This window comes from Parambassis ranga, chromosome 3 (genome assembly GCF_900634625.1).
Source record: "Parambassis ranga chromosome 3, fParRan2.1, whole genome shotgun sequence".
Lineage (NCBI taxonomy): Eukaryota > Metazoa > Chordata > Actinopteri > Ambassidae > Parambassis > Parambassis ranga.
Genome location: NC_041024.1, coordinates 21127952 through 21138129, shown reverse-complemented (window position 1 = coordinate 21138129; position 10178 = coordinate 21127952). Strand labels below are relative to the sequence as shown.

General features: G+C 41.6%; 1 protein-coding gene across 1 annotated transcript; it reads left to right on the top strand.

Annotated features, from left to right (window-relative positions):
- Positions 1 to 389: 389 nt before the first annotated feature.
- pdpr (pyruvate dehydrogenase phosphatase regulatory subunit) lies at positions 390 to 10173 on the top strand. The gene is made up of 18 exons (XM_028401954.1): positions 390 to 519; positions 1167 to 1440; positions 1669 to 1802; positions 2019 to 2100; positions 2183 to 2346; positions 2466 to 2587; positions 2767 to 2884; positions 3083 to 3232; positions 4426 to 4618; positions 4822 to 4946; positions 5097 to 5252; positions 5383 to 5516; positions 5720 to 5868; positions 5946 to 6058; positions 6314 to 6408; positions 6505 to 6594; positions 6897 to 7079; positions 7578 to 10173. Exons 2-18 carry the CDS (start codon positions 1178 to 1180, stop codon positions 7983 to 7985), a joined length of 2679 nt encoding a protein of 892 aa, XP_028257755.1. The 5' UTR covers positions 390 to 519; positions 1167 to 1177; the 3' UTR covers positions 7986 to 10173.
- Positions 10174 to 10178: the final 5 nt, after the last annotated feature.

Sequence of the window (10178 nt, the reverse complement as noted above, 5' to 3'; positions counted from 1 at the left end):
AGAGTGGTGGCAATGACTGAAGATGAGCTCTGTGTTGATCAGAGAACAATGTAGACATTTAGAATTAAAATGCAATTTGCTGACTCCATGGAGAATTTTGTAAATTGAACATGAATAATAAGATAAAAGCCAAGCAAAAGTTTCCTATAGCTAAAGGGCTAAAGAAATGATTAGCCTAAATAAATGAATGAATGCATACAATGCTTATTAAAATTACAAAGACATTTAAAAACCAAAAAGTAACATATATGTGTAACATACATTTTCAAATACCCCCAAAATAAAAACATACAACAAAAATAAATAGCTCGTTCTTGTTTTAACACGGCCACCACCTGCGTCTTGAACACGCGTTAACTCAGAGCTGACGGTTTATTTTGAAGGTTTAGACCGGAAGTGTTAACGAGCCCGGTGTGACGTTACTGACTGCAGAACCCAAACAAGCTTTACAGCCATACCTCTGTCACTGAACTCACCTCTGGTGTTAAAACTTCACAACGCCTGGACTTGGCTGGCTGGGTGAGTTTAAAGCACTTATGAGGAATGTATGAAACGGCAGAGAAGAACATTTACAACATGGTTGACATGGTTTAGCTACGGAGTTAGCATAATATTCAGCTTCAGCTAGTTGTGAGAAGACCTAGCTAGGCTCTGGAGATACCGAGCAGCTTTATAAACCTGATCACATCGAAAATGCCAAAAATGTTAGGAAACTTTTTTGCATAACTTTGAAAAACTCTAGGTCAGCCGATGCCCTTCACTTAAGCTAACGAGTCCGGGTGTTTTACATAGGTGTCAAAGTACTAAAAGCTAAAGCTAGCGGTGCTACTAAGCTCGTATTAAAGCGATGCTTTTAAGCTAACAGTAGTACAAACATGTCAGTTCAGGGACCGCTGCAGGTTAACCTTGCTTGCTTTCCAGGCCTTGTCTTTGGTATAAAGTATAAATATTGTTAGGCTGCGTTACTAAACTAACTACAACCACTTAGGTATCATTCAGTTTCCAAAAATCGCAATTTTGAGACAGCTGTCGCTTTATAAAACTGACCTGCGCAGAAATCAGTGACATTTACAGTGTTGACACTTTAACTTATCTGAGACTGAACTGTAACTTTGTCATACTTGACCAGTATGTGAGGTTGCGCATTTGTGTATATGTGGTTGCAGAAAGCACGGCTATGTGTAGCTGTGTGCGGAGCTCCAGGGCTCTGTCCCCTGTCCTGCTCCCCAGGCTGTTGCTCCCCAAGACGGGGAACAGGTTGGCTGGAAGGGGTCTCTGGACGTCTCCCCAGTGCATGGCTGTCAGTGGAGACTCTCACCCGCTCCCATTGCCCAGCCAGGCCCGGGTTGTGATCTGTGGAGGAGGTATTGTGGGAACCTCAGTGGCCTATCACCTGGCGAAACTGGGCTGGACTGATATTGTACTCCTTGAGCAGGGCAGGTGAGAAAAGGTTTTTTTTTTTGTAATGTATGCAGTTATAGAGATAGCAGCACAGCACTTTAATTAAATAAACAGTTTTAGGCTCTTTAGGCTCTTTTATTGGCCAAGAAAGAGACCAAGTTTCCTTCATTACAGTGAATGGCAGTTTTAACATTAAGAGTTAATTGAGGGTCTGTAAACAGGACTGCTTGATTTAATATATTTTTTTTTCATTGTTATCCCAACCAGACTTGGCGCAGGGACAACCCGACTGTGTGCTGGTATTGTCAGTGTGGCCAAACCACTTTCCATTGAGTGTCAAATGGCCAACTACTCCAGCAGACTTTATGAGCAGCTGGAGGCAGAGACGGGGATTAAAACAGGTTAGACATATTCATGTAACTTGTTTTTACTTATACTCAATGCTATTAAAGAGAAAGATGTACTATAATCACTAATGATTATCCTTTCTGCCAATTCATGACGTAGTCTTTATTTTGTCATTAATTTATATTTCTCAGGTATGCCTTGTAAAATGAGTGCAGCAATTACACTGTGTCATGTTATGCATGGTTTGGTGTGTGTGGTATGTGTTGCAGGTTATGTGAAGACAGGATCTTTGTGTCTGGCACAAAATCAGGACCGCTTCATCTCTCTTAAGCGTCTGGCATCAAGGCTCAAGTAAGAGTCTCACTGTCTGAGTTTAGTCATAGAGGTGTTCCTGATTGCTGAATGAAGATGCTATGACCCATCCTCTTCTCAGGGTAATGGGGATTAGCTGTAACATCATTAAACCCAAAGAGGTGTCGAAACTCCACCCTCTTGTTAACATTCATGATCTGGTGGGTGCACTCCACCTTCCTGCGGATGCTGTCGTATCCCCACCTGAAGTTAACCACGCTCTGGCTGTGGCTGCAGCTGGACAGGGTAATTCAAACTCTCATCTTGGTGTTGATAAACCATTTATCATGTAACTAGACCTGTTCTCTCCTCCTTCTGTCCTTTCTTTTCTCTGTTTATTCTCTCTTCTTTTTGAAACTTTCCAGGTGTTCAGATCTTGGAGCGAACCAGTGTCCAGCAGGTTCTTGTGGAGAAGGGTCATGTGATGGCTGTAGAAACTGATCGTGGCTCCATTGAGTGTGAATATTTTGTCAACTGTGCTGGACAGGTAAATCCAATAAGATCCAGAATTAGGACTAGCCCTTGTGTGAGAAAACATTTGTAATATTTGGAATAATGTAAGAATTCTGATTTATCTTTGCATTTATGCAGTTCATAGTACATTAGTTTCTAGATTTGAGTCCTGTGCAGCAGATAACATTTTTCCTGTGTCTCTGTTTGCTGTAGTGGGCTTATGAGCTGGGTCAGGCTAGTGAGACAAAGGTGTCTGTTCCCCTCCATGGCTGTGAACACTTCTACCTCCTCACCAAACCTCTGCAAGAGCCACTTTCCCCCAGCACACCAGGTGTCAAACATCTAACACTCTGGAAAATAAACTTCTTTCACAGCATTGTATTTTATTGTAAACATTACTTACCCGTCCTGTGTTGTCATTTTAAACACTAACTGAAATAGAAAAGAACATTTACTTTTTTGATTACTGCTTGAAGTTACAAAGAGGTCTACAGTTGGTGGTTTCATTTGTTTGTTTTCTTGTTTTCAGTGTTGATTGATATGGATGGTAGGATATATGCACGGCCGTGGCAGGGAGGTCTTCTTTCTGGAGGCTTTGAGAAGAACCCCAAACCAATTTTCACTGAGGGACGTAACCAGCTCGAGATCCAGAACATGCAGGAAGACTGGGATCACTTTGGTAAAAGGACCATCATTTAAACTGAATGTTGGATGTTTCTCTCAGCTCCTCTGAAATAAGTCTACTCTGTCAAACCTATTTATGGCTATTAGACAGAGACAAATACGCTGTACAAAAGGCAGACAGATGATTCATTGGATGTCATTACTTAAATACAAGCAGTGTGGTGTTCATAATGTGCATTTGCACCACAAAGAGTCCAAAGAAAACTCTACTTAGACAGTGAATGTTTTTGGCGACTTCTTTCATTGAATAATTGCAGAAATGACTGTGGAGGTGTAATGTTAGATAGGCCCAAACGGACTGGCAGGGGTCTTTAGCACGTAATTGTTTTGTAGAAACACTGAGTGTTTCTATCTCCAGGAAGCCATTATTGTTGTTGGCTGACTACTCTGACCCTGCGCTCCCCTCTGTGCACCTATAAACATGCTCACACACCTGGCTTTTGGCCTTGGCCTCATTCTAGTAATTTGAGATTTCTCATACAGCTTGACAGGCTGCCATAAAGACGCTGTTTTACTGCCAGCCAACCCTGAACAGCAGCAGCACACATGGTGAAACTAATCTGTCATGGGTCATTCTGCACATATATTTTAAAAATAATGCTTGTTTATGTCATGTAAATTAGACTGTTCATGTCCTATTGTAAAAGTCATTTTAAGATGAATTACTTTATTAATCCCTGTGGGGAAATTAAGTTGTAGTAGCAACATATCAAAGTACAATAAATACAATATATACAAGAAAAAACTCTTATATACACGTACACGCACCTAGTAGCAGAGTTTTAATTTGAATTTTAATGTAAATTGAGAGGAATGCCCCAATTATGTCATCTGTATCAGTAATTAGATCAGGAAAAAAAGTTTGTCATGCATTTTAAAATATATTAGACAGTGATTATAAATATTACAGTCACTTACATCTTTCACATTTGATTGTTGTTGTCACAAGGTTAGCATTTGTTTTGGAATAACATGCTGTAGTGTTGATGGAACAAAAGGGCAAAGGGTAGATGGCTTGTGGTTTGAGGGATTGGTGAAAGGAATGAAAACCAAACTCAAGCATTTTTACTGAGGGGAAATAAACAACGAGGTTGATGGAGCTTCAGATGTTGAGAACTATACTTGCAAAGACATTACTGGTGTAGTTAAGTGATGTGGAGAGCATATTCTGTCATTTTTTACTTTCAGAGCCAATGTTAAGTGCCCTGCTGAGGAGAATGCCAAGTCTCGAGTTAGCTGAGATCCATCAGCTGGTTAACTGTCCAGAGTCCTTCACACCCGATATGCGCTGTCTGATGGGGGAGACACCAGGAGTCTCTGGCTACTATGTGCTGGCAGGGATGAACTCCTCAGGTCTGACCTTTGCTGGAGGGGCTGGCAAGTAAGTATTGATGAGAGGATAACTAAAAGTAAATAAGAGGACGAGTGTAGTATATAATTATTTAAATGTATTTTAAATTTAATAAAAGAATTATGGTTTACTTGTGTGTTTTACTAATTGCAGTGATGAGTACTGTGATGTAACCGCAGTTTGATTGCATTACAATGAAGCACCAAACGCCTGTTGTGTGCTTTGGTACCCAGGTACCTAGCAGAGTGGATGACCTATGGCTACCCAACTGCTAATGTTTGGCCACTGGACATCAAACGCTTTGGCAACCTGCAGAGCAGCAGAACCTTCCTGCGGCACAGAGTGATGGAAGTTATGCGTGAGTCTATGCCACTATGTTGAAGTTTTAGTGGGTCACACAAAAAGGGAAATGATCAGATGCACAACTACAAGTGCTACAGGTTATGTGTATTTATAATTAGCAGTGTTATTCAGCCTATGCATCTGTTGTTTGTGCGTCCCTGTTCAGCCTTGCTGTATGAACTGAAGGTTCCACGGTGGGACTTTCAGACTGGCCGTCAGCTGAGGACAAGTCCACTTTATGACCGCCTGGACACACAGGGGGCTCGCTGGATGGAAAAACACGGCTTTGAAAGGCCCAAATACTTTGTTCCCCCAGGGAAAGGTACAAATCATTAAGTAGCAACACACATTTTCTTTAAAGTGTAAAAGGTTTAGGAGGGATTTCAAAAACTGTTCGATTGTAGGATGGTCTAATGAATAAAACCACTTAGTTTAATTGTTTATTTCTATAGATCTGCTGTCTCTGGACCAGAGTAAAACCTTCTACAAGCCAGACTGGTTTGATATTGTTGGGGCAGAAGTGAAATGCTGCAAAGAGGCCGTCTGTGTCATCGACATGTCCTCCTTTACTAAGTTTGAATTGACTGTGAGTCTAGATGCAATATGGACATCTTATAATCAGCATTTATTTTATGTGGCTTCAAGTTTATAAGCATAGAAGACTCATCTGGTCACACCCTGGCAGAGTCACATGGCAAAATGTTCTTAAAATAAAGCAATACTATTTGTCAGTTATTGATATGCTAATGTAATTGAAACCAAACCTTCTGATCTGTCCTGATGTGTCAGTCAACGGGGGACCAGGCTTTGGAACTGCTGCAGCACCTGTGTGCCAACGACCTGGATGTTCCTGTCGGACACATCGTCCACACCGGCATGCTAAATGAGAGAGGAGGCTATGAAAATGACTGCAGCGTTGTTCGCCTTAGCAAGAACAGGTTTGAAACATCTGAACAATTATACTGTAGACATGTGTTTTATAATGACTACAACAGCTGTCTCCCTCACTTTCCAGCTTCTTCATCATCTCTCCGACTGATCAGCAGGTCCACTGTTGGTACTGGATAAAGAAATATATGCCTAATGACCCACACCTCCACCTAGAGGATGTCAGCTGGAAGTACACAGGTAAGTACACCATTATTGAGGGTGCAATGATGTGGCCTTGAAGTGGCTTCTCTAGATGACATCCATCTTCTTCTGAACAATCATCTAAGTACGATGGATTTGGTGTTTTCAACATGTTGATATGTACTGTAGTTAACTTCAAATGTGAGTAACACAAGACCTACTGTACATTTAGTTTTGAGATCTGGAGTGAAATCAAATGAGCTCTGACTATGAAGGCTCTTAAGTCTTATAACTCTTATCCTGTACTCATAGCTTTAAATCTGATTGGACCTCGTGCTATGGATGTTCTGGCTGAACTGTCCTACGTTTCCATGACGCCTGATCACTTCCCCTCCATGTTCTGTAAGGTAGGAAAAGGCTTGTGGGGTCAACGTGGATGGATTGTAGGCCATCTCTTCAAACTGCCACAAGCACTAACTGACCCTGTTTGTGTGTGTTTACAGGAGATGAGTGTGGGCTATGCCAACGGGATCAGAGTGATGAGTATGACTCACACTGGAGAACCGGGTTTCATGCTCTACATCCCCATAGAGGTGCAAACTGCATACACACACAGACATTGTTACACTGGGAGGGTTGGTCTCAAAATATTTTACATGGTTGTGTTGTCAACATGGCAACATGTATGATCAGGTGATTTTGTATTGTGCTTTTACACAACATAGAATTAAAAGAGGGGATGCATGCATGTAATAGTGTGGTATATTTTGCAAGCAATATTTGTGGGTACTATATGTGATGATTAGAAAATGATCCATGCATTATAGTGGTACAAAGCACAGCATAGTGTGTAACGCATACATTTAACATTGGTTTGTTCCTGTGCTCCCTACAGTATGCGCTGCATGTTTACAACGAGGTGATGTCAGTGGGTCAGAAGTATGGGATTCGTAATGCAGGGTACTACGCACTGCGCAGCCTGCGCATAGAGAAATTTTTTGCCTTCTGGGGCCAGGACCTTGACACCTTCACCACCCCACTGGAGTGTGGACGAGAGTTCAGGGTCAAGTTTGACAAGGTCTGAAACCATTACAGCTACACATAGCAACACATATTCTCTGATTGTAGCCAACTTTATAATAGTCTAGTTTTTAACTAGAATTCACTATAAGCTGCCTGGAAGATAGAAGCAGAGCAGAATGATAAACGGTATCATGACATCTGCTTTGCTGTAAGCCTCAACATCTGGGCTGTAGTCCTCACCAAGAGGGGGAAGGAAATTTGTCACCCTTTGTGTCTGCAGAAACAACAGGTGGCATTATAATCGAGCAGTTGTTAAGTTTCCCATCAGTCTCATTTTGAAAACAGTGAAGCATTAGATGTGCTATCCGAGCCATGTGAACGAGCTATTAATGAAAACACCCCAGCTTAACACTGGTTTCAGAGAACTGTTCTATCGAAGATATTGTTCTTTACTTGTCTTGAATTCGTGCACTCTAGCACCACCTTTTGACCCGTTTTCAATGCCTCCATTTTTTCTGCTTATTTGACATGTCTTTTAATTGCTCTCCACCAGGATACAAATTTCCTTGGCCGCGAGGCGTTGCTTCAACAGCGCCAGGATGGTGTGTCTCGTCGGTTTGTCATGCTGGTTCTGGAGGACCATGACACTGAGCTGGACCTGTGGCCATGGTGGGGAGAGCCCATCTATCGCAATGGTCAGCTTGCCGGAACCACCACTAGCAGCGCTTACAGCTACACTTTGGAGCGCCACGTCTGTCTGGGCTTTGTGTCTCCACCGCCAGGCCCAGAGGGGCTCCCCACACCCATCACCCCTGATTTCATCAACCGTGGGGATTACGAGGTGGACATTGCAGGCCAGCGCTATCCAGCCAAGGCCAAACTGTATCCCTTCAGCTCCCTCTTCACCCAACAGAAACGGCGCAAGGAGGACTTGGAGCTTAGTAACCTCCAGGGGAAGTGATGTGGAGCAATGGGAAAGCTCTGTGACGCTCCAGCAGTTCACCAAACTTGCTCCGGCTCTCGACCTCCTGGTGCCAAGATTTCTAACCTTTTATAGCTCCTAATGAGAGGGCTGTATGTACAATCACTCCTTGTCCCTTAATTTCCATGTTGCATCTTCTTCTTTCAAAGTGCAATATTTAAAAAGCACCAAATGCTTAGCTGTATCAATTACAGTGCTCCTGCCTCATCAAATTCTACATTCTTCAGCCCCATAAAACTTCTCAATCAAACAGTCTACAGCCTCATGTGGCTCCTTCACTGACACAGGCTGTGGTTAAGTGCCTTTTTGAAGGCAGGATCAACACTAACTGCTGAGGAGTTTTTCACTTGGTTCACTTTAACACATCCAGAATGGATTCAGAATGACAATCTTCTCCAGTAGTGTTCCAGGTACTGCAAAGTTTCCACGCTGCAGTCTAATACAAATGTTAATGCTGATGTGTAAAGGCTTACATTATTATAGTTGTTGTTCTCATTTCAAAACTTGTACATGTGCTGCTGTAAAGAATTAGTGTAATGTTTTGTAAAGTGATGTATCCCAGTGTAGATACTTTAAGTCCCTCTACTTTATGCTTGGGGATGAAGGAAAATAGTTTCTCCAGAAAAGGGAGAATCTTTCACCCCATTCGAAAAGGCTTCTCCCCAAAAGCCTCTAACTAAAATTAAAAGCTTTCGTTGTCTCTGTCATCATTTCTGAGTTGTTCTATTGTTTTTTGTTTTTGTTGCTGTGTGTGGAGCTTGTGGTGATGTATTTACAGTAACATAGCCCCACCAGTTATTTATGTTTTGTGGTCATTTTGAAGCATCGCTGCACTTTCGATGCCTGCATTGTTGTTTTATTCATGTTTTGTTGAATGTGTTGGTGATGTTAGCAGAGCCATAGAGAGGGAGCCTGTAGTGCCAGACTTGTGTTGGAGTCCATATCTTACATTGGTGGTTTGATCTCTGTGTGACAGAGTCTAGATGTTTGTGTAAAGAAGGGTCTTCACTACAATTTGAAATAAAACAATGTATTTTTGTATAGCCAGTGTGTTTACAATCTCTATTTTCAGCACTGCACTTTTTCTATATTAGGTATATCAGCTGTTTAGTTTGATTATTGTGTTTTGGTTATTTTCCCTCTTGCCCTCTTCAGAAATCAAAGGTCAGGAGCTGACACTAGTGTGACACCACTTACACTTCAGCAGCAAAGTTTAGGTAAGAGGAACAGCTATGTTAACTCAGCCAATCACATCAGATGTGTTTGTGTGTTTCCCCCTCCCAACACAGCTGCACAGGGAGCAGTAAGCACAATAATGATTGTTATGTAGTAGCCGGTGTGACGTCATACTTAATGTTACACTACATGACTACAGGTCGGTTTGGAATTTGGTTTGGATTGTTTATGGGAACAAAAGTCATTCTCAACAGTTATGGCATTCTTAAAGTTTCCTTTATGTTTTCGGACATTACATAAGTGTCTCCATCTACCAGATTTTTGTCTCCTTTTCATTTTAATCCTCTTGAATACAAGAGCAGCAGCTGTTTAATTTAAACGGGTGCCATCTGACACCCTTTTACTTCTGAGAGATGGCAGTATAACAGTTTAGATATTGCAGCTGCTGAGTTGACGAAAGGATATTAATTGGCTCATCAAATCCTCCATGTTTGCATCAGATCTTGCTAACATCTCAGGCTTGTTTGGTGCACAATGCAAGGACAAACACATAAAATGTTTATGGTACAGATGGCATGTTCGAGCTCTGAGAGAAGCCTGTGTGAACAGCAGGACAATTAACATGCAATTCTGTTAATTTTACAGCATTGCTTCTACTGTGGCTACCAGTGTACAAGTTAAACAGCAGCAGGGAGTTGTTGAGCATAAAAGGGCTAACCTTATTCACATGTGTCACATGAGTACTGTATTATTCAGGCCCCATTGTGATATACAGTTTAGAATAACCCTATTAATTGTTAATAGCATTTGATTCTGTGTAAAGACTGACCACATGATCACATGAGCTTGTTAGCTTTTTAAGTATCTGGTGACTACATAGACATTTGCACTAACACGTTAAAGGCATCACAGGGTTTTCTGTTAAGTATGAAACTGGAACTTGAGTTTGTTTTTTCAGCCGTAAAAAACACAACACTTTTTAACTATATTATCGTG

Bases quoted from the DNA above. Each gene is read 5' to 3' on its own strand.
- pdpr (XM_028401954.1), top strand. From the start codon at position 1,178: ATGTGTAGCTGTGTGCGGAGCTCCAGGGCTCTGTCCCCTGTCCTGCTC. The intron at 1,803-2,018 runs GTTAGACATATT...TATGTGTTGCAG, and splicing joins AGAGACGGGGATTAAAACAG to GTTATGTGAAGACAGGATCT. The intron at 7,080-7,577 runs GTCTGAAACCAT...GCTCTCCACCAG, and splicing joins TCAGGGTCAAGTTTGACAAG to GATACAAATTTCCTTGGCCG.